The 25316-nt window shown below is 43.4% G+C and overlaps 1 protein-coding gene across 2 annotated transcripts in view; it reads right to left on the bottom strand.

Annotated features, from left to right (window-relative positions):
* LOC120991643 (kelch-like protein 23) overlaps window positions 1–18226 on the bottom strand; it is an 88981-nt gene extending 70755 nt beyond the window's left edge. For both annotated transcript variants that reach the window (XM_040420439.1, XM_040420438.1), the window contains exon 1: window positions 17869–18226. In XM_040420439.1, the coding sequence (XP_040276373.1) occupies window positions 17869–18205 (337 nt within the window). In that variant the 5' untranslated portion in view covers window positions 18206–18226. The remainder of the gene's footprint in view (window positions 1–17868) is intronic.
* Window positions 18227–25316: the final 7090 nt, after the last annotated feature.

Genomic DNA, 25316 nt, shown 5'->3' with positions numbered 1-25316 from the left:
TGGCACGATGTGACCCCCTACAGAAAAGACACCACCCGCTGGCTTGCATGGGCTTATTACCTGTAGCCGGCCACTCCCCTCCCCGCCTCTGGGAAGGGTCCACCCCTCCTTCTCTGGTGCTGGCAGCAAATGACCCATAAAACCCCTTAGGGATCATAGCCCCAGACCAGAATGTCGCCGGAAGATGGTTCGGGCCCAATTGATCTGCCTGGGTTCCAGCTACAACTAGAGTCCAAGAATGGTACTGTTATTTGGTTTTTGTGGGGATATATATATCCCCTCCCGGGCATCCTAGCATCAAGCCAGGACCACGTGGATGTTTGGCTTTGCCCCAGGATCGCAAAAAGATAAGATAAGATAAAGATAAATTATGCCTGGGATGGACGGACGATTCATAATTCCGTATGAAATGTAGCGGCCAAGATGTCTGGGAGATATCATTGATCCTGGGCAAAGGCTGAGACCCCCTGCTGGGAGCTTTCCTGCAGGATTAGCTTGCCTCCAACCTGGCTGGTTGAGGTATGACTTTATCCACCTGGAACCTCTTTGAAGCCTGGACACCTGGGGCTTTCTCCCTTGCTAGCTGACAGCAGATGGCTGGGGCATGAGAACATATTTTGCATGTACACTGACTGTGTACATGCCAAAAGGTGAATCAAATGACAATCAGGGCTGCCAGTAAATCATAATCCATATTCCTCACACCCTTATATTAAATGTGACCATAAGCGCCCCCATCCTTACGAATGCACTCCATGTATTGCAGCAGGCTCTGGGTGCATTCTTAAGAATGAGTGGGGTTATAGTCACACTTAGATCTTAGTCAGTCTTTATATTAAATGTAACTATCACCCCCCTCATCCTTAAGCCTCTTTCACACGAGCGAGTTTTCCGCCAGGGTGCAATGTATGAAGTGAACGCTTAGCACCTGCCCTGAATCCTGACCCATTCATTTCAATGGGTCTGTGCACGTGATCATTTTTTTCATGCATCATTTCTGCATTGCCTGAGAATCGCAGCATGTTCTATATTCTGTGTTTTTCACGCAGCCCTTGCCCCATATAAGTAAATGGGGCTTCAGTAAAAAAACGCATTGCATCCGGATGTAGTCCAGATGCAATGTGTTTTTCACTGATGGTTGCTAGGAGATGTTCTTTGTAATTCTTAAAATTTTTTTGACGCCCGTAAAAAATGCATCAAAACTGATTGCACCCGCACGGAAAAAAAACTGAAACACTGAGCGCAATTGCAGACAAAACTGACTGATCTTCCTTGAGAAATGGTGCTTGCGAGTTTCACTGAATGCACCTTGAACGCATCCTGACACGATCCGTATTGATCGTGTGAAAGAGGCCTTAAGGATGCACCCAGGGTCTGCTGCAGTGCATTCTTATGGCCTCTTTCACACGGGCATCGCGGGTGAGGGCTGGATGCGTTCAGGGTGCATTGCAGGAAACCCACGCGAGTAGGCACGCAATTTCAGTCAGTTTTGTCTGCGTTCCGTTGTTTTGTCCGCGCGAGTGCAATGCGTTTTGCATACGCGTGAGAAAAAACTGAATGTGGTACCCAGACCGAACCCGGACTTCTTCACTTAAGTTCGGGTTTGGGTTTGGTGTTCGTAGATTTTATAATTTTTTCCATTATAACATGGTTATAATAGAAAATAATAGCATTCTTTAATACAGAATGCAAAGTCCAATGTCAATTGAGGGTAAAAAAAATAATAAAAACATTACTCGCCTCATACACTTTATCGCGCAGCCAGGATCCTCTTCTTTGTTCTTCTTGAAGGACCTGCAAAAGGACCTTCGCTGGCGTCAGCGCAGGTCCTGCTGAATGAAGATAGAAGGTCGGCCATTTGAAATTTTTTCCATTTCACCGTTTGCAGTATGGGAACAATATTTTTATATTTTAATAGTATGGGCGTTTTCGCACGCGACGATGCCTATGATGTGTATTTTTTGTATTGTTTACATATTTGTATTTAGATTTTAGAGAAAGGGGGGTGATTTTAATTTTTTAATTTTTTTATTATTTTTAAAAACTTTTATATTTACACTTTTTTATAGTTCTCATACGGAACTATAACAAGCAATCATTACATTGCTTCTCTTATACACACCTTTCAAATGGCATCTGAAGGGTTTAATGTCCATGACCGGCATTACCGCCGGTCGCAGACATTATTGACGGTTGCCTGCTGTTTAAAACCATTTTGGCTGATTCAGAGCACAGATGGGTTTGTGCGGGTAAAGGCATAATGAGGAAGATTTCTGTCAGACAAATTAATTGGATTAAGAGAGCAGCTGCTAAAATGACAATACAAAGCAGCAAACAGGTATTTGAAGCTAAAGGAGTTCCGCGAACCTCAAGGTATTGGATCCTCCAGAGGCTTGCAGTTGTGCATAAACCTACTATTTGGCCACCCCTAACCTGTGCTCACAAGCAGAAACAGTTGCAGTGGGCCCAGACATAGGCCTCTTGCATACGGCCGTTGCCCCGCCGTGGCCATATTGCGGCCCGCATACAGCGGGTCCGCAATACACAGGGCATCGGCCGTGTGCATTCCGCATCACGGATGCAGACCCATTCACTTGAATGGGTCGACAAATTCGGAGATGCGGTGCGGAACGGAAGCACGGAACGGAACCCCACGGAAGCACTACGGAGTGCTTCTGTGGGGTTCCGTTTCATGCTTCCGTTCCACAAAAAAATAGAACTTGTTCTATCTTTTTGGTGGAACGGACGGATCGCAGACCCTATTCAAGTGAATGGGTCAGTAATCCGCATGCGGCTGCCCCACGGTGGGTTCCTGTGCTTTGCGGACCGCAATTTACAGTCCTCAGCACGGGCCTGGCCAGTGTGAAAGAGACCATACATGAAGACTCATTTTCAAACAGTCTTGTTTACTGATGAGTGTCGTGCACCCCTGGATGGTCCAGATGGAGTAGTCGATGGTTGGTGGATGGTGCCCATGTCCCAACAAGGCTTCAACGTCAGCAAGGAGGTGGCGGAGTCATGTTTTGTGCTGAAATCATGGGGAGAGAGCTAGTAGGCCCCTTTAGCGTCCCTGAAGGTATGAAATTTACTGAGGCAAAATACATAGAGTTTTCAAAAAGAAGAACCACGCCTATCGTAGCAAATGCATTTTCATGCATGATAATGCACCATCTCATGCTAAAAAGAATATCTCTGAGTCATTGGCTGCTATGGGCATAAAAGGAGAGTAACCCCTGACCTCAGCCCTATTGAGAACCTTTTGAATATACTCAAGCAAAAGATCTATGTGGGTGGGAGGCATTTCATATCAAAATGGCAATTCGGGGAGGCTATGCTGACATCTTGCAAAGCAATTTAAGCAGAAACTCTCCGAAAACTCCCAAGTTTAATAGATGTTAACATGTAACTTGGCCTGTTAAGATGTTTTTGATTGAAATATCTTTTGATTTCCGTAAATGGGACCTCTGTATGCTGCAAATTCAACAAATGACCATTGTTAGTTCTTTACAACCTATAAAATGTTTTGAATTGTGCTTTTTGAGTTGTTGTTTTTTTTTATTTGCATGGTTCGGGAGATTTGTTCAATAAAATTTGATTTATACTCTAATGGTTGATGACTTGAAAATTATACTGACTGTCATTTGCATCGACCATTTAGGAAAATGAGAGAAAAATCTAATTTGCAGAATATTTTGGAACATGGTGTACAGCAGACTCTGGTGTATTTTCTGTGTCACACAGACTCTGCTCCTCCTGTGTTACGGTGACCAGACACAGGTCTGATAGGTTATAGTAATCATCTGCATATAGTGCATACATAGTAGATTTTCTGTGTGTAAACAGGCAGGCAGAATGTTGGGTAGGCAGACAGGTGGTCGCCAGGGCAGAAATGGGGTTAGGCAAGGGGGTGGCCCTCTCCTTGTCCTCTGCCATTGAAGTAAATAGGAGTGCCAAGACCTGGATGCCCCCTGCTGGCCGCCGCCCTAGGCACTTAACCCTTTGTGTCTAATTGGAAATATGACTGTGCTGCTGGGACAGTATATTGTGCTGCACTGTGATATTTGGTTATTTTGCTGGTACAGTATATTATGTTGCACAAAAAAACTTTCATCCAGCAGACACACGCTGCAGACGTCTGCTGGGTGAAGATCCGCCCCTCACACTACGCGGCATAGAGGGTGGGCATGGCTTGGGGTTCTGCATCTTGGGCTCCTGCAGTCTGGCAAGTTTGAGTCTGTGCTGTGGGCTGTGCTGGCCTGTTAAGATGTTTTTGATTGAAATATCTTTTGATTTCCGTAAATGGGACCTCTGTATGCTGCAAATTCAACAAATGACCATTGTTAGTTCTTTACAACCTATAAAATGTTTTGAATTGTGCTTTTTGAGTTGTTGTTTTTTTTTATTTGCATGGTTCGGGAGATTTGTTCAATAAAATTTGATTTATACTCTAATGGTTGATGACTTGAAAATTATACTGACTGTCATTTGCATCGACCATTTAGGAAAATGAGAGAAAAATCTAATTTGCAGAATATTTTGGAACATGGTGTACAGCAGACTCTGGTGTATTTTCTGTGTCACACAGACTCTGCTCCTCCTGTGTTACGGTGACCAGACACAGGTCTGATAGGTTATAGTAATCATCTGCATATAGTGCATACATAGTAGATTTTCTGTGTGTAAACAGGCAGGCAGAATGTTGGGTAGGCAGACAGGTGGTCGCCAGGGCAGAAATGGGGTTAGGCAAGGGGGTGGCCCTCTCCTTGTCCTCTGCCATTGAAGTAAATAGGAGTGCCAAGACCTGGATGCCCCCTGCTGGCCGCCGCCCTAGGCACTTAACCCTTTGTGTCTAATTGGAAATATGACTGTGCTGCTGGGACAGTATATTGTGCTGCACTGTGATATTTGGTTATTTTGCTGGTACAGTATATTATGTTGCACAAAAAAACTTTCATCCAGCAGACACACGCTGCAGACGTCTGCTGGGTGAAGATCCGCCCCTCACACTACGCGGCATAGAGGGTGGGCATGGCTTGGGGTTCTGCATCTTGGGCTCCTGCAGTCTGGCAAGTTTGAGTCTGTGCTGTGGAGCTGAGCTGCTGGTGGAAGTGAGCTTCTGGAGACATGTCAACTAGGGACGCACAGAGCTCCCGCACAGTCCGCGGCTGAGAACACTAGGCATGCAGATTTATTAGTGTGTTTTATAGGACTGGGTCCTCATGAGATGACAGGGAGAAGCCAGAGATCGGTAAACCCTGTTAGAGCACCGGCTGTGCTGGCTTCACACCACAGTATGTCGGCGGGATCCCCCGTCCTCACCTATGTAACACTAACCGGGTCGCATAGCATTATATTGATTTATGATGCTATGTAACCCAACCCTTAGGCCCCTTTCACACGGGCGAGTATTCCGCGCGGATGCGATGCGTGAGGTGAACGCATTGCACCCGCACTGAATACCGACCCATTCATTTCTATGGGGCTGTTCACATGAGCGGTGATTTTCACACATCACTTATGCGTTGCGTGAAAATCGCAGCATGCTCTATATTCTGTGTTTTTCACGCAACGCAGGCCCCATAGAAGTGAATGGGGTTGCGTGAAAATCGCAAGCATCCGCAAGCAAGTGCGGATGCGGTGCGATTTTCACGCATGGTTGCTAGGTGACAGTCTATAAACTGTATTATTTTCCCTTATAACATGGTTATAAGGGAAAATAATAGCATTCTGAATACAGAATGCATAGTAGGTGATCAATTGAGGGTTAAAAATAAATAAAAAAATTAACTCACCTTCTCCTCTTGTTCGCGTAGCTCCCGTCTCTTCTTTCCTTCTCAAAAGATGAACTATCGGCTAAAGGACCTTTGGTGACGTCAGATCACATGCTCCAATCACATGGTCCATCACCGTGGTGATGTACCATGTGATTGGAGCATGTGATCTGACGTCACCAAAGGTCCTTTAGCCCACAACTCATCATTAATGAACTAAAGACCGGGAGAACTACGCGAACAAGAGGAGAAGGTGAGTTATTTTTTTTATTTTTTTTTAACCCTCAATTGATCACCTACTAAGCATTCTGTATTCAGAATGCTATTATTTTCCCTTATAACCATGTTATAAGGGAAAATAATACAATCTACAGAACACTGATCCCAAGCCCGAACTTCTGTGAAGAAGTTCGGGTTTGGGTACTAAACATGCGTGATTTTTCTCACGCGAGTGCAAAACGCATTACAATGTTTTGCACTTGCGCGGAAAAATCGCGGGTGTTCCCGCAACGCACCCGCACCTTTTCCCGCAACGCCCGTGTGAAAGGGGCCTTAGGCCTCTTTCACACGAGCGTAACAGATTGGCTCCGGATGCGTTCAGGGTGCGTTCAGTGAAACTCGCACCATTTTGCAAGCAAGTTCAGTCAGTTTTGTCTACGATTACGTTCAGTTGTTCAGTTTTTTCTGCGCAGGTGCAATGAGTTTTTTTATTGCGTTTTTCACGTGTGTGATAAAAAACTGAAGGTTTACAAACAACATCTCCTAGCAACCATCAGTGAAAAACGCATTGCATCCGCACTTTCTTGCTGTTGCAATGCTTTTTTCACTGAAGCCTCATTCACTTCTATGGGGCCAGGGCTGTGTGAAAAACGCTGAATCTAAAACATGCAGCCTGCGACCCCGTCAGTGCAGGGAGGTCAGTACAGAGCTCCTGCAGAGATACTGTGGTGTGAAACCAGCGCAGTCCTATCAATGCACAGACTAGTAATGTCTGTAATTAAACAATTTCTGATCATAAATCATGTAATCTATATTACCATTATTCTACAAGACAAGTATTCCCCCCACCCCCCAGGGATTCGCTCAGCATGCAGTTTAACAAGGAGCGATTGCTGCCTACTGCGCATGATCAAGAAAAGGACAGCTATGTTAGGCTACTTTCACACTAGCGTTCGGGTGTCCGCTCGTGCGCACCGTTTGAAGGGGCTCACGAGCGGCCCCGAACGCATCCGTCTGGCCCCAATGCATTCTCAGTGGAGGCGGATCCACTGAGAATGCATCCGCCTGCCAGCGTTCAGCCTCCGCTCCGCTCAGTGAGCGGACACCTGAACGCTGCTTGCAGCGTTCGGGTGTCCGCCTGGCCGTGCGGAGGCGAGCGGATCCGTCCAGACTTACAATGTAAGTCAATGGGGGCGGATCCGCTTGAAGATGACACCATATGGCTCAATCTTCAAGCGGATCCGTTCCCCATTGACTTACAATGTAAAGTCTGAACGGATCCGCTCAGACAACTTTCACACTTAGAAAATTTTCTAAGTTTTAATGCAGACGCATCCGTTCTGAACGGATGCGAACGTCTGCATTATCGGAGCGGATCCGTCTGATGAAACATCAGACGGATCCGCTCCGAACGCAAGTGTGAAAGTAGCCTTAGTGCACGGCTCTTTATTGACATGTGAGCTGATGGGCAGATGGTTAGCTGCTCCTTTCTGCTCCAAAGACATGTAGTGAAGTTAAAAAGAGGGATAATGGCACTAAAGTAGCCTATAAGAGGTTAAGCACAGGCTAGTTCAGCTGCCAGAGGAGGTCTCCTACCTTTCCCACACCTCTGTTTGCTGAAAGTGAATGGAAACCTTAAAAGTTGACATTCACAGACTGAATGTCCATGTCCGGCCACAGTTAGGCCCCTTTCACACGGGCGTTACGGATTGGGGCCGGATGCGTTCAGGGTGCGTTCAGGGAAAATGGTGCGATTTTGACACTAAAGCAAGTCAGTTTTCACAGCGATTGCGTTCCATGTTTGCATTTTGAGAAAAAAAAGGCATGTTTGGTACCCAGACCCGAACCCGGACTTCTTCACAGAAGTTCGGGTTTGGGTTAGGTGTTGTGTAGATTTTATTATTTTCCCTTATAACATGGTTATAAGGGAAAATAATAGCATTCTTAATACAGAATGCTTAGTACAATAGGGCTGGAGGGGTTAAAAAAAATAAATAATAATAATAATAAAGCTCACCTTAATCCACTTGATTGCGCAGCCCGGCTTCTCTTCTGTCTTCTTCTTTGAGGAATAGGACCTTTGATGACGTCACTGTGCTCATCACATGGTCGATCACATGATCTTTTATCATGGTGATGGATCATGTGACGGACCATGTGATGAGCGCAGTGACATCATCAAAGGATCTTTTCCTGTGCACAGCAAAGAAGAAGACAGAAGAGAAGCCGAGCTGCGCGATCAAGTGGATTAAGATGAGTTATATTATTTATTTTATTTTTTTAACCCCTCCAGCCCTATTGTACTATGCATTCTGTATTAAGAATGCTATTATTTTCCCTTATAACCATGTTATAAGTGAAAATAATAATGATCGGGTCCCTATCCCTATCGTCTCCTAGCAACCGTGCGTGAAAATCGCACAGCATCCGCACTTGCTTGCGGATGCTTGCGATTTTCACGCAGCCCCATTCACTTCTGTGGGGCCTGCGTTGCGTGAAAAACACAGAATATAGAACATGCTGCGATTTTCACGCAACGCACAAGTGATGCGTGAAAATCACCGCTCGTGTGCACAGCCCCATAGAAATGAATGGGTCCGGATTCAGTGCGGGTGCAATGCGTTCACGTCACGCATTGCAACCGCGTGGAAAACTCGCTCGTGTGAAAGGGGCCTTACACAAAGAGCAGCACTAGAACATGGGCAATCTTTCCTCCCTCTGAGAGCAAACAAAGGTTTTTATTCACTGACAGGCAGGCAGAGGTGCTGAGAATAAAGAGTAAAGCTCCTGAAGTATTATAATATATATATATATATATATATATATATATATTATTATTATTATTATTATTATTTTTTATCTAATGTTATCTGCTATATTATATTTTTTCAAAATGTGTAAAAAAAAAAAAAAAAGCTGTGCCCCCAGCCCACTGTCATGCTGGTCCCGTCAACACATGATGCCTGCTGATGTGGTTACTGGTTGCAGTGGCGACTCTCTTTAAGTGATTGGCCTTTTAAGTAGTGCAGTGGGGATAGTTTATTTTAACCCATTCTTTGTCACATATAGAAGAAAATTGGTTTGAAACCCCCTTAAAAAAATTAACTCCTTAAACGGTTTGTATACACTAATTTCTGAGACTGGCAGGACCTTTGTTGGTGATCATACTTACCTGATCCCCAGTGCTGGGTCCTGGCTCGTTTGCTCCACAGCCCCCAATACCGGTACTTGTCTTGAGTCATCCTGTTTGATGCCGTTAAAGCCAATAACTGATCACTACTTCCCTTGCATTATGTTAACTCCTTAAGGACCGGGCCCATTTTGACCTTCAGGACCAGGCCATTTTTTGCAAATCTGACCAGTGTCACTTTATGTGGTGATAACTTTAAAACGCTTTGACTCATCCAGGCCATTCTGAGATAGTTTTTTCGTCACATATTGTACTTCATGACACCGGTAAATTGGAGTCAAACAATTCATTTTTATTTATAAAAATAAAATAAAATTTGCCCAAAATTTGGAAAAATTAGCAAATTTCCAAGTTTCAATTTCTCTACTTCTATAATACATATTAATACCTACAAAAATAGTTATTACTTTACATTTCCCATATGTCTACTTCATGTTAGGATCATTTTGGGAATGACATTTTATTTTTGGGGGACGTTACAAGGCTTAGAAGTTTAAAAGTAAATCTTGAAATTTCTCCAAAATTTTCAAAAACCAACTTTTTAAAGGACCAGTTCAGGTCTGAAGTCACTTTGTGAGGCTTACATAATAGAATCCACCCAAAAATGACCCCATTCTAGAAACTACACCCCTCAAGGTATTCTAAACAGATTTTACAAAGGTCGTTAACCCTTTAGGTGTTCCACAAGAATTAATGGAAAATAGAGATACAATTTCAAAATTTCACTTTTTTGGCAGATTTTCCATTTTAATACTTTTTTTTTTCCAGTTACAAAGCAAGGGTTAACAGCCAAACAAAACTCAATATTTATGGCCCTGATTCTGTAGTTTACAGAAACACCCCATATGTGGTCATAAACTGCTGTACGGGCACACGGCAGGGCGCAGAAGGAAAGGAATGCCATACGGTTTTTGGAAGGCAGATTTTGCTGGACTGTTTTTTTTGACACCATGTCCCATTTTAAGCCCCCCTGATGCACCCCTAGAGTAGAAACTCCATAAAAGTGACCCCATCTAAGAAACTACACCCCTCAAGGTATTTAAAACTGATTTTACAAACGTTGTTAACCCTTTAGGTGTTCCACAAGAATTAATGGAAAATAGAGATACAATTTCAAAATTTCACTTGTTTGGCAGATTTTCCATTTTAATATTTTTTTCCAGTTACAAAGCAAGGGTTAACAGCCAAAAAAAACTCAATATTTATGGCCCTGATTCTGTAGTTTACAGAAACACTCCATATGTGGTCGTAAACTGCTGTACGGGCACACGGCAGGGCGCAGAAGGAAAGGAATGCCTTACGGTTTTTGGAAGGCAGATTTTGCTGGACTGTTTTTTTGACACCATGTCCCATTTGAAGCCCCCCTGATGCACCCTTAGAGTAGAAACTCCAAAAAAGTGACTATCACTACGGGATAGGGTGGAAGTTTTGTTGGTACTAGTTTAGGGTACATATGATTTTTGGTTGCTCTATATTACACTTTTTGTGAGGCAAGGTAACAAGAAATAGCTGTTTTGGCACCGTTTTTTTTTTTGTTATTTACAACATTCATCTCACAGGTTAGATCATGTAGTATTTTTATAGAGCAGGTTGTCACGGACGCGGCAATACCGAATATGTATACAATTTTTTTATTTATGTACAGTACAGACCAAAAGTTTGGACACACCTTCTCATTTAAAGAGTTTTCTTTATTTTCATGACTATGAAAATTGTAGATTCACACTGAAGGCATCAAAACTATGAATTAACACATGTGGAATTATATACATAACAAACAAGTGTGAAACAACTGAAAATATGTCATATTCTAGGTTCTTCAAAGTAGCCACCTTTTGCTTTGATTACTGCTTTGCACACTCTTGGTATTCTCTTGATGAGCTTCAAGAGGTAGTCCCCTGAAATGGTTTTCACTTCACAGGTGTGCCCTGTCAGGTTTAATAAGTGGGATTTCTAGCCTTATAAATGGGGTTAGGACCATCAGTGGCGTTGAGGAGAAGTCAGGTGGATACACAGCTGATAGTCCTACTGAATAGACTGTTAGAATTTGTATTATGGCAAGAAAAAAGCAGCTAAGTAAAGAAAAACGAGTGGCCATCATTACTTTAAGAAATGAAGGTCAGTCAGTCAGCCGAAAAATTGGGAAAACTTTGAAAGTAAGGGCTATTTGACCATGAAGGAAAGTGATGGGGTGCTGCGCCAGATGACCTGGCCTCCACAGTCACCGGACCTGAACCCAATCGAGATGGTTTGGGGTGAGCTGGACCGCAGAGTGAAGGCAAAAGGGCCAACAAGTGCTAAGCATCTCTGGGAACTCCTTCAAGACTGTTGGAAGACCATTTCAGGGGACTAGCTCTTGAAGCTCATCAAGAGAATGCCAAGAGTGTGCAAAGCAGTAATCAAAGCAAAAGGTGGCTACTTTGAAAAACCTAGAATATGACATATTTTCAGTTGTTTCACACTTGTTTGTTATGTATATAATTCCACATGTGTTAATTCATAGTTTTAAAGCCTTCATAGTCATGAAAATAAAGAAAACTCTTTGAATGAGAAGGTGTGTCCAAACATTTTGGTCTATACTGTACGTTTTACACAATGATTTCATTTTTGAAACAAAAAAAAATCATGTTTTCGTGTCTCCATAGTCTGAGACCCATAGTTTTTTCAGTTTTTGGGCGATTATTTTAGGTAGGGTCTCATTTTTTGTGGGATGAGATGACGGTTTGATTGGCACTATTTTGGGGTGCATATGACTTTTTGATCGCTTGCTATTACACTTTTTGTGATGTATGATGACAAAAAATGGCTTTTTTTACACCGTTTTTATTTCAATTTTTTACGGTGTTCATCTGAGGGGTTAGATCATGTGATATTTTTATAGAGACGGTCGATACGGACACGGCGATACCTAATATGTATACTTTTTTTTATTTATGTAAGTTTTACACAATGATTTCATTTTTGAAACAAAAAAAATCATGTTTTAGTGTTTCCATAGTCTAAGAGCCATAGTTTTTTATGTTTTTGGGCAATTATCTTGGGTAGGATATGATTTTTGCGGGATGAGATGACGGTTTGATTGGCACTATTTTGGGGTGTGTATGACTTTTTGATCACTTGCTATTACACTTTTTGTGATGCAAGGTGACAAAAAATGGCTTTTTTTACACAGTTTTTATTTATATTTTTTTACGGTGTTCATCTGAGGGGTTAGGTCATGTGATATTTTTATAGACCCGGTCGATACGGATGCGGCGATACCTAATATGTATACTTTTTTTTATTTATGTAAGTTTTACACAATGATTTAATTTTTGAAACAAAAAAAATCATGTTTTACTGTTTCCATAGTCTATGAGCCATAGTTTTTTCTGTTTTTGGGCGATTATCTTGGGTAGGGTATGATTTTTGCGGGATGAGATGACGGTTTGATTGGCACTATTTTGGGGTGCGTATGACTTTTTGATCACTTGCTATTACACTTTTTGTGATGTAAGGTGACAAAAAATTGCTTTTTTTACACCATTTTTATTTTTTTACGGTATTCACCTGAGGGGTTAGGTCATGTGATATTTTTATAGAGCAACTTATTATGGACGCGGCGATATCTAAGATGTATAATTTTTTTTTTTTATGTAAGTTTTACACAATGATTTAATTTTTTAAACAAAAAAAAAACATGATTTAGTGTTTCCATAGTCTGAGAGCCATAGTTTTTTCAGTTTTTGGGCGATTATCTTGGGTAGGGTATGATTTTTGCGGGATGAGATGACGGTTTGATTGGCACTATTTTGGGGTGCATATGACTTTTTGATCGCTTGCTATTACACTTTTTGTGATGTAAGGTGACAAAAAATGGTTTATTTAGCACAGTTTTTATTTTTTATCTTTTACTGTGTTCACCTGAGGGGTAAGGTAATTTGATATTTTTATAGAGCCGGTCGATACGGACGTGGCGATACCTAATATGTATACTTTTCTTTTATTTATGTAAGTTTTACACAATAACAGCTTTTTTAAGGCTAGTTTCACACTTGCGGCAGGACGGATCCGACATGCTGTTCACCATGTCGGATCCGTCCTGCGGCTATTTCGCCGTGCCCCCGGGCCGCCGCTCCGTCCTCATTGACTATAATGGGGACGGGGGCGGAGCTCCGGCGCAGCACGGCGGTGCACGGCGAAAGCCGCCGGTCTAAAAAACCTGACATGCAGTAATTTTAGTCCGGCGGCCTTTCGCCGTGCTGCGCCGGAGCTCCGCCCCCGTCCCCATTATAGTCAATGGGGATGGAGCGGCGGCCCCCGGGGCACAGCGAAATAGCCGCAGGACGGATCCGACATGGTGAACAGCATGTCGGATCCGTCCTGCCGCAAGTGTGAAAGTACCCTAAAACAAAAAAAATATATTTTTTTATTGTCTCCATATTCTGAGCCATAGTTTTTTTTATTTTTTGGGCGATTGTCTCAGGTAGGGGCTAATTTTTTGAAGGATGAGGTGACGGTTAGATTGGTACTATTTTGGTGGGCGTATGCCTTTTTCATCGCTTGCTGTTGTACTTTTTGTGATTTTAGGTGACAAAAAAATTGTTTATTTAGCACAGTTTTATTTTTTACGCTGTTCATCTGAGGGGTTAGGTCATGTGATATGTTTATAGAGCCGGTCGATACGGACGCGGTGATACCTAATATGTCTACTTTTATTTTTTTTCCCTATTTTTTTAAACTTTATTTGGGGAAAATGACGTTTTTGTTTATTTTTACTTGACTTTACTTTTAATTTTTTGGGGGGAAACAATTTTTTCAACTTTTTTTCACTTTATTTTTTGTCCCACTTTGGGACTTCAACTTTTGGGGGTCTAATCCTTTACAATGCATTCCAATACTTCTGTATTGGAATGCATTGGCTGTATGAGTAATACTGTGTGTATTACTCATACAGCTTCCGGCCTGTGAGATCCAGGGGGCTGGATCTCACAGGCGCGTCACAGGAAGGCATCGCGCTGCTTTTCATGCCATCGGGTCCCCCCTACAGCCCCATGAGGACCCGATGGCACCACCGCCGCCGCCCGCAACATGAAAAGCCGCAAACCGCAGGTCTGAATTGACCGGCGGTTTGCGGGGGGTCACGGGTCTCCCCCGCGCATTTAGCCAAGGTGCCTGCTCAATGATTTGAGCAGGCAACGGCTTACGATCACCGCCCGGCCGCGCGTGTCCTTAAGTACCAGTACCCTGTGTCCTTAAGTACCAGTAACAAGTACGCCCTGTGTCCTAAAGAGGTTAAATGGTCATGTGATGCAAGGGGAGCAGATCTCCACTGTGGCCAGTGATTAGCTTCAGCGGTATCAAGATAAAAGTTTTCATGGAGAAACCCAAGACAAGCAGCAGAGGCCTGGAAGCGAATGAGCCAAGGTCTAGCACCTAGGGATCAAGGAAGCATGATCAGCAACGCAAATCTGGCTAGTCTGAGAGTTCATAGAAATTAGTGCACAACCCCTTTAACTGTGTGGGCTGTAGCCTAGGAAACCTCATGCTCCTAAGCATCCCAATTTTTATTTTATTTTTTGGAGGGAACACAACAGTAGCTATGGGGGTGAGAGTAGGTGGGGGCTTTAATGGAGGAAAAGTGAGGGGGTGTAATGAAGTACGGTGAGCCTCAAGATTGATGGGTTAGAAGAACTAATCAAAAGGAAAGAAAAATGGGCAACTACACAAGGTAAGACACGTTTTTATTTTATTTTAAATTATTATATCATAATTGTATGCATTTTAAATTTGGTGACTAAAAATTTTATTTGGCTCCTAAATTTTTCAGGCTAGGAGCCAATGGCTCCTTGATATTTTATTTAGTCTGGAGCACTGTATATAATTCTGCTCTAGAACCAAATATACTACCCCTCTATTGCTGGCTCCTCCTACTTGAGTTGAATCTGCCTACTTATGTTGGCCCAACCTTCTTTCAGTCTGGACCTACTTACCAAATGGGGCCACTTTTTTTTTCAGGGCAACTTTAAATTCTCATTCTGCCCTTGTGGGGCTCCATTTTCACTCCTGTTTTCCTTCGTTTCTTATCCACTAGTAGCCATTGATAGAACTAAATGCTAAATTACCATGAACAATTAGAAAAATTTCCTATTGTTACCAGCTACCACCCATTGTCTAGCATACAATTAATCAGTGATCCACTTCACCACAAAGTAAGTAAATCTTTTTCTATCCGATGAACATCTCTTTAACATATCCTTTATTCCCAATACTGGAAGATTCTATTTAGAGTTATACATCCTTGGTTTGGGGTTCAGAAAATGCAACATGTTTGAAATTATAATTTATTTATTTATTTATTTATTTTTTTTGGGGGGGGGGGGGGGCGTGTTTCCATGATCTAATGGTTTGGCAGGTGAAGCAAGTACCCTGCCACTCCATTTACTCTCTATAGCAGGGATCAGCAACCTTCGGAACTCCAGCTGTTGTCAAACTACAACTCCCAGCATGCTGCTTTCACTTCTATGGGAGTTCAGAGAACAGCCAAGCATCATGTGCATGATGGGAGATGTAGTTTCACAACACCTGGAGTGCCGAAGGTTGCTGATCCCTGCTCTATAGGATGGATGGAAATAGCTAAGCACTGTACTTGGCTATCTCCGGCAGTCCCATAGAGAATGAATGGTAGAACACAGGCGTGGCCTACTTCTTGATCAGATTGGGGGAATGAGACCCCCTTTCTTAGCAGGGGGTCCCAGTGGTTTGTGATCCTGTAGATAAAGGATAACTTGAAAACTGGGCACAACCACTTTAAAGAGTCACTAGCTGAGTGCTGGGACCCCAATGATCCCCTAAACCAGGGAAGAGAAGATAAAGCACGCTATGCACATTCTCCTCGCTGCTGAGGATGGAACTGAAACTGGCCCATAGACTTCTATGAAGCCCTTCTCATGCAGAGAGGAGAGAGCGCTATGCGCATACTTTTCTCCCCTCATTCTACAGACAGGTGGGGGGTCTCAGTGCTCAAACCCCCACCGATCTAAACTTTTGATATGTCTCTATTGAAAAGTTAGAAAAGTTATAGACCCTTAAAGGAAAAAATATAATATTTGATTTTCAAAAAATTCAAACATTATCTGTCTGTGATCATATTTAGGAGATTTACTGCAATTTTAGAGGGGTTGTACAGCCATATTCTCCCTTCTTATCTGACTTCAGGTGTGTAGAGATGCAACCACATGCTGGGAGTTCTTGTTGCCTTGACAACACCTAGAGAGTATCATGCACTGGTCTTATCAATTAATAATGGACCTGTACATGATACTTACTGGCTGTTGGATGGATGATAAGGCAACTCAACCGCTCAACAAGCAGATGCATCTTTCCACACCCAACGTCAGATCAAGCTCCCTTAAACTCTGCCGGTTTTATAACTTCATCCCGATGTTGAACGTACATGGATGAGAGTCGGTTTGAGGTTGTGGCTTCTCAACTGCTAAATATGAAAATGAACTTATAACTGGCATAGAAAAGTATAGAATTGGATATCATTTATACAGAAAATGAATACAAATCAATTATCAGAGTTTTTGTATGAAATAGAACCTAAACTTTCTGCCAGTACTGAATGTGTGATTATACATCACAAATCAGTGTGCCATAAGATGTACCATCTATGATTCTGTCATCATAACATGAAAAATTCGTATTGCATGATATATATGATTATTATATTTTGAGAGTTACCTACTGTGGCCACTGCATACTGGGTAAGGTTTTTACGTTGTAAAAGGGAGCATGCTTTCCATGTATTAGTTTTAGGCAGATAGATATACAGTTCTTGTTCTTCTTTTTCATGTTTTCCACCAAGGACATACAAGGTCTCATATGTTCTGCTGGCTGAAATCATATTGCCCATGGTTCTCCATGTAATAGGTGGATTGCTATTCAAGGCTTCTAAAAGCCTGAAGTAAGTGTCTTGCCCTTTTGATCTTTGAATTCGTTTGACGAGAGCATCGAGGAAGGTGAGGCTAAGGAATGCAGGTCTCACCAATGCAACTAACTCTTTAAAATTCTTCTCTCGTATGGTGTCCATTAGAACCCATTTCATAACAGCTTCAAACACAACATCTTCATTTGATACATATAAATCATCAGATTGTAGCAACACTTCTAGAGTTTCCTTATCTAGTTGACTGAATTCATCTTCATAGTCATTCATAAGCTCAGATAAGTGGGTGACAGCAACATGAACAGCAGATTCATAAAGATCTACACATCCATATTGCTGGGCATAAGATATCATACCCAAGCAGTTGGACACTTTTAATTCATGAACTAGAAATGCAATGCAGAACAGCTTAGCTTGCCTCAAATCTAGAAAATCTGCCGTTTCCAGGAGATTTGTGACATTTCCTTGGTTAAGTTCCATACTCCCATTTTTTACAAAGTCTAATAGCGTCTGAAAACATTCCTTGTTTACGCCATTGAGATGAATGTGTCGTAATGTACTCTCTTTAAATCCTCCATAAAACAATATTTGGAAATAATTACTTTCTGCCGCCAACACAGATTTCTCCACTTGGAACAGTTTCCTGTCAACTTCAAGAATGACTTCGTTCAACTCATCCATTGCTTATAGAAGTGCTTATGGCATGCTACTGATCAGGAAAACTAATGATCATAAGGTCCAATCTACACACAACTCACTGCTCAAAACCACAGCAACATGACCGCTTGTTGAGAAAGGTTCCCGTTCCACAGGTCCTAATTTTGCTGACGGAAAGGAAGCTTCCAATACACAGTGACTTGTAAATGCTGAAGACGCTTGTAGCCTGTGTCTAAGTTTAACTATTGAATACTCAGCAGTTCCAAAAATAGCCTGCTTTTCTAACTTCTGCTCCTGTCTTTCACTTTCCAAAAGAATCTTTGATCGGATGAGGGTGGGTTCACATCGTGTTTTTCCCATCCGTCTAACGTATACAAAAATACTATAAATTAAATGGATGCCTCCGACAGATGCCATACAGAGGCATTTGTTCACCATAGAGTTCCACTGTAAAAAAAAAAAAAAGAAAAAAAAAAGGATACGTTTGTTTCCATTGTAAAAAAACTGTATACTTTTTTTTTTATCGGACACTGCAGGATACAAAAACGTGGTTTACTGTGTTTTTATCCTTTTTTTTAACGTATATGTCAAACGGAATTATAAAATGCAATGTGAACCCACCCTAAGTCAAGTCAACTCAAACCAAAAATAAAATTAAACTGCATTCGTATTTTTTTTACATGATTTTAATCACACTCTAGCTAAAAATTGGTTTTCTGAGTGTTTTATACTGATGACCTATCCTTAGGATAGGTCATTAGTATGTGATCAATATGGGTCCGACATCTGGCACCCCTGATGATTAGCTATTTGAAGGGGCAACAACTATCCTCACAGTTTACCAAGCAGAGCGCAGTCCACTGGATAGCGGCTGCGCTTGGTATGTCAGCTTAGGCTACTTTCACATTATCGTTTTAGTTTTCTGGTATTGAGATCCATCATAGGGGCTCAATACCGAAAAAAAAACTCTTCAGTTTTGTACCCATTCATTGTCAATGAGGAAAAAACTGAACTAAAAAGAACGGAATGCTCCAAAATGCATTCCGTTCCATTTGGTTGCGTTCCCATACCGGATAGCAAACCGCAACAAGTTGTAGTTTGCTTTCCATCCTGGGATGCGGAGCAAGAGAGATCCGGCATGACCCTCAATGCAAGTCAATGGGGACGGATCTGTTTTCTCTGACACAATAGAAAACAGATCTGTCCTCCATTGACTTTCAATGGAGTTCATGACGGATCCGTCTTGGCTATGTTAAAGATAATACAACCCGGATCCGTTCATAACGTATGCAGATGGTTGTTGTGACGAATACCGCACCTCGCTGCCGCCGGACGCCAAATACGTAGAGCCAGCGAGATACGGTATAGTCACTGGTTACCAAGGCGTGACGTTACGCCATCCCTGAGGAGCAGGTAAGGTCAGCTTGGTACAGTGTTCACAGACTCCTCCTGTCCACACGGGCACAGAGAGGCAACAAGCTGAGGGAGCCTTTTCACTGCCCCAGTGAAACAGCGCTTCCTCAGCCCGGGAAGACTGCCACAAGCTTCTCGTTTGATATAAGCCCGGTCCGCTAACGGGATTATATAGGATGAGAAACCAACCCGCAGTAGCGTATAACTAGGCCAAAACAAAAGTCAGTTTACCAGATGTATGAGTCCTTTGGGTGGTGATGAATAATGGGTTTCTCTAAGGCTTGGCTGTAGTCACATGGGAGGCAGTGATGTCAGACGTTTCCAGCTCCCTTTCAAACAGGTATGCAGCGTGACCCCCCTTCAGAAGAAACACACACCCACTGGCTTGCATGGGCCCTTTGACCTGTAGCCGGCCCTTCCCCTCTCCGCCTCTGGGAGAGGTCCCTCCTCCCTGCTGGCCCTAGCAGCCCAACGACCCTCAAAACCCCTTCGGGTTCATAGCTCCCTGGGACCAGCAGATCCGCCTGGGTTCCAGCTACAGGTAGAGTCCAAACATGGTACCGTTATTTGGTTTCTGTGGGGAGATATGTGTATCTCCCATCCCTGATGTCCTATTACCAAACTACGAGTAAAGCCGAATGCACACGGCCGTGAGCGGTCCGTGGTAACACAGCCTGGATTCCTGAGAGCAGGAGCGCACGGCGTCATTGGTTGCTATGATGCCATGCGCTTCATGCCCCCGCTGCACTACAGTAATACACTCGTATGATCTATACGAGTGTATTACTGTAGTGCAGCGGCGGCATGAAGCGCACGGCGTCATAGAAACCAATGACGCCGTGCGCTCCTGCTCTCAGCAGGAATCCAGGCCGTGTTACCACGGACCGCTCACAGCCGTGAAACACGGCCGTGTGCATTCGGCTTAACAGCCTGACCGTCTTGGCCACTGGTACACACATATCTAACTGAATTATGTATGTGATGCACGGGTAATTCATAATTCCTTATGAATCGCCGGTTCCATGATGTCTGATACTTTCCCATTGAACTGGGGAATGGCATAGACCCCCTGCGGGGAGGTTTTTCCTGTTCCATTAGCCGGGTTTCTGGCTGGCTGGAGTAGGTGCTATGTGTAAGCGAGTGGCTTGTTTGAAGCCAGGACCCCCTGTGGTGCTTCTCCCTCTGCTATCAGACAGCAGATGGCTGACATTAAATAATAATCCATATTCCTCACAGTTGTATTATTAGTTTACTTGAATGGGACAAAGCACTGCCTAGGCCATGGGACCGATGAACATTACATCACTGGCCTAGGAAGAGGCTGCAGCCTCTTCAAACAGCTGAACTGCAGGGTGCGGGAAGTCGGACCCTTACACATCAGCCACTAATGAATTATCTTGAGGATAGATTATCATAAGACACCCAGACAACCACTTTAAACTAAACATGCACAGTCTGCCATTTAACTCTGGCGCTCCCCGCAGACCAGTACCAGATGATCAACGGCCCGGTTCTGGTTAGGGACAGTCAGTGTTCACAAAGTTGGATCTCTGAGGAGCATACAAGTTGATTCGTATACGAGACAGCTACGAGTGGAAGTCTGCATTTAATACCTATGACAGCCATTACGACTATCTCATTAGGCTCTTTGGCCTGTGCAACACTCGCACTGTATGCCAGGAATTTGTTAACATCTTCTATGATTTGCTTAATATTAGTGATGGGCGGCATAAACAATATTTGAATTTGTGATATTTAGCAAATTTTTGCCACATATTCACAATAGTGAAAATCAGTAATGTAAAATGCACATATTGCGCAAGCAATTTCATTACCTATGACATATAATAAACAGACAAATACACAAAGGCTGTATGCCAATAACCTATCCATGAGACAGGTACAGTCAGCATACCTTACAAAGGCAGTCTTGTGCACTATAAGACATCCAGCTCTCATCTGACTGAGAGCCAGTAAACCTCAAAGTTTCTTTATTTAAGTTGGATGGCTTGACCTGTGCACCTAGATCATTATCATTAGGGTGACAACATTTTTTTTATTTTTTTTTGGATGCCATTTAACTCTTCTCTCACTGCTTAGGAGGGCTGCATAAAAATGTTCAGTTTTCTAATTGTCCTAATATTATATTCAATAACCTTTCTATAGTGTTTTGTCATGTAAACTCATTTGCATAAACTTGAATATGGGAAAGACATGCAAATTAGCAGAATCTGCCTTGTTTTTCAGCTGAAACACTATTTGCATGTCTTTCCCATATTCAAGTTTATGCAAATGAGTTTACATGACAACAGTATAGAAAGGTTATTGAATATAATATTATGACAATTAGAAAACAGAAAAATTTTATGCAGCTCTCCTAAGCAGTGAGAGAAGAGTTAACTGGCATCCCAATTTTTTTTAAACAATTTTGGTCACCCTAATTATAATGATCTAGGTGTGCAGGTCCCCCCAAGCCATCCAACTTAAATCAAGCAACTTTGAGGCTTAGGCTAGTTTCACACTAGTAGCAGGGGACTCCAGCAGGCTGTTTGAGTGGGTGAACAGCCTGTCAGATCCGTCCTGCCGTTAGTTAATGTGTGCCTCCTGGACTGCTGCCCCATCCCCATTGACTATAATAGGGGTGGAGTTCCGGCAGGGCAAGAGGCAGCCGGACTAAAAGTACTGCATGCAGTACTTTTAGTCCGGCTGCCTCTTGCCCTGCCGGAACTCCACCCCCATTATAGTCAATGGGGATGGAGCGGCAGTCTGGGGGCACATGTGAACTAAGACTGTTCACCTGCTAGAGTCACCTACCGCTAATGTGGAAGTATCCTTACTGGCTTTCAGTCAGATGAGAGCTGGTCCTGGCGATATCATAGCCCATGATATTTATCCAAGGTGTGATAACTCCCTCATAGTGCACAAGGCTGCCATTGTAAGGTATGCTGACTGTACCTGTCTCATGGATAGGTTGTTGGCTTGAGCATATCTGGCTTTTGGCATACAGCCTTTGTGTGATTGTTATATGTTGTGTATTGTATATTATATGTAATGATTTAATAATATAACATCTATAAAAATAAATTGATAGGTTAAAAAACACTTCTAATAAAAATGTATTAATGATAGGTAAAATAATAACTATAAAAAAAAGATATGGAAGATAGATAGCATAATAGTGATTAAAAAAAAATCTAGAATATTTTCTAGATCTTGAAGCAATAAAAATTCAAGATTGTGGCGAAAACAACCTCGCCACTGGGTTTTGGAGAGGCCTGTTTATCAGCCTCTTGCCTCAGGATTATGGCCCATACTAATTTTAAAGGAGCAGACAGACGGGCCGCACAGCTTAAATCTGTCTTTGCAATTGTATTTTGTTATGTGAGGGTACCCAGATAGCCAACTGCCACTGGGAGTACAGGGAGAGGAGATTGTCGGTCCCTCATCTCTGCAACAACCAGACTCACTGGTAGTGGAGACAGCCGGTCTCACTACCCAGCGACAGTATACTCTACAGGGAGGGGAGACAGTTGGTCTCTCTCCCCAGCGGCAGATGGGGTATCCAGAGGAGGGGGTAAGTGATAGCCCCCCTCCACAGCTCTCTCCCAGCCCAATACTGAGGGTAGTGGGTAAGGCTTTAAACCCCACTGACCCCTCTCCAGCAGAAGAGCTGGCATCAGAGCAGAGCGCCGCTGGCCTCTGCCCTAACCATTCAGTTACTACCTAGCAGGAGTTGGCACCATGCACCCCAGCTGAAGCACTGGCATCAGGGGGCCTCTGCCCTCCCCTATCCTCTTCTCCAGAGCCGGACTTCCCACTGGCTACCCCAGCGGAAGAGCTGGCATCTGGGCAGAGCGCAGTCGGCCTCTGCCCACCAAGTACCTACAGCTCCAAGCTAGAGAACCACAAGGAAGCAAGAAGTCGCAGATGCCCACTCAACAGCTGGGGACATACAAAACAGAGCCAGGCCCCAAAATTCAACAGGTCCAGTATTGGGTTGTGGTTGGACTGCCAGACTAACTCAGGTACTGACCGTGAGGTCAGGTATCTGGTTAGTCTTCCCTGGGAGGGGGAGATGTGTGGCGAAACCAACCTCGCCACTGGGTTTTGGAGAGGCCTGTTTATCAGCCTCTTGCCTCAGGATTATGGCCCATACTAACTTTAAAGGAGCAGACAGACCGGCCGAACAGCTTAAATCTGTCTTTGCAATTGTATTTTGTTATGTGAGGGTACCCAGATAGCTAATTGTATTGTATTTGCGTATTCTGAGTGCCATTCACCTAATGATATGCACTCAAACTTGAGCTATCTGGGAATATGTTAAATGTCTGTGTTTGCTGTGGGGTTTTGACATTGTGTGTTTGGGTGGTGATTTCTGTCCGGTTGTCCCCACATGTGTATTGGCGATTTCCCTTTGTCTTGAGAGATATTTGGATTACTCCTCGGGTGTCTCCAGGGCAGAGAGGAGGAAACCATGATGCATTGTGGGGATGTGTTGTGTCTGTGTATCCTGAGTTGCTGCATATCTGTCCTGTGTCGCAGTCTTCCTTCTGGTCCACTAGGGGCGTGTCCACCAGATGGGGACCTGCATAAATACGGGCGGGTAGCCCTCAATAAAGGAGTTCCTGTTTTATACCTTCATGAAGTCTTGGCTCATGTTTGGGGGATGGAATAACTACACTCTTGGGGATTGCTATATCACAATACTCCCCTCAGTATAAGCTCTTGTAAGAGCTTGCTCCTGGTTCCTGTCTCTGGATTTAGGAGAGGGTCACCCACTGGAGCCTGGAGCCTTGTCGTAGGTCCAGGATGGGTAGGAGACGGCGGTTCGTGGGGTCTGCAGTGCTGATGGTGTCAAGTGGAGTGCTTGGAGTCCTCTGGAAGCACTAGGAGCTTCTATCGACGGAGGTACCCGGTCGGGGTGCTAGGCGTTCCGTTACAAAGATAAACACTACTTAATATCTGTGTTAGCCCTTGAAGAATGGACAAATTCCTAAAAAGCGCCCTCCATTTTGTCATCTACACAGACAGGAACTTGACCTATCTTCAGTCTGCGCAGCGTCTTAACCCTCGCCAGTTGCTGTTTTTTTTAGCTCAGTTTGATCTTATTCTGCATTTCCACCTAGCTGAGCAGAATACCAAGGTGGATGCTCTCTCTCATTCAACGGACTGTCTGGGTAGTGGAGCCCTAGCACCTCTGTCCTGATCATCTGTGCCACTCTAGTGCAGCCGAAAGAGGCTCTGTCAGCATGATCAACCCTATTAAACCAGTCATACTGTCTGGTAGGGCTCATCATACTAATAAAAACTATACCTTTCTTTTGTCTGTATGCTAAATAGTTGCAGAGAAATCTGCATTTTATTCATATGCAAATGATATGTTCTAGCACCAGTAGATGGGGCTGAATCCTTTGAGCACTGCTTTGTAACACCCCCTCCCCTTGATTGACAGGGCTAGACATCAGCATGCTGAGGGCAGACCTGTGTCCTAGTACCTAAATATCATATACTCTGTACTATAGCTTCACCACACTGAGAGCTTCTCAGAAAGCTAATCTACATATCATAGGCGTGCGCAGCCTATTGCATTAGGGTGTGCACCCTAAAGCACTAACACACGCCACGCGCGTGTGTAAATGTAAATATATATATATATATACTGTACATGCCCACATACCTAAGCTGAAACACACTGGACCAAACCCTCAGCAGTAGGGAAAAAGGAAAAAGACTACCAGCTCCTTCAACCACCAAAGGAGCTAGCATCACTCTAGGGGCCTAGTAAAAACAGACACAAAAGGAAAAAGGACTTATCTTTAGATGAGCTGGCGCAGACAATCCACCAAAACTTCCAGCACTATAACCCGCAAAGGCTATAGGGAGCGAGAGGAATAAATAGCCTCACCAATTACCAAACGAACCACACCTGATGGGAGGTGGGATTCTGTTCAAACCCAAAACAGTCAGATCGAGTCACATGCAGCAACTCTGACAGATCGTCTCAGAACACCCACAGGGCAGGGCGTGACATATGGGCATCTGTGGATAACGCACTGTTATGGGCATCAGTGGATGACACTATTATGGGGGCATCTGTGGATGATGCACTGTTATGGGCATCTGTGGATGACACTAT

Source organism: Bufo bufo, chromosome 2 (genome assembly GCF_905171765.1).
Source record: "Bufo bufo chromosome 2, aBufBuf1.1, whole genome shotgun sequence".
Lineage (NCBI taxonomy): Eukaryota > Metazoa > Chordata > Amphibia > Anura > Bufonidae > Bufo > Bufo bufo.
This window is presented reverse-complemented; position numbering and strand designations above follow the sequence as displayed.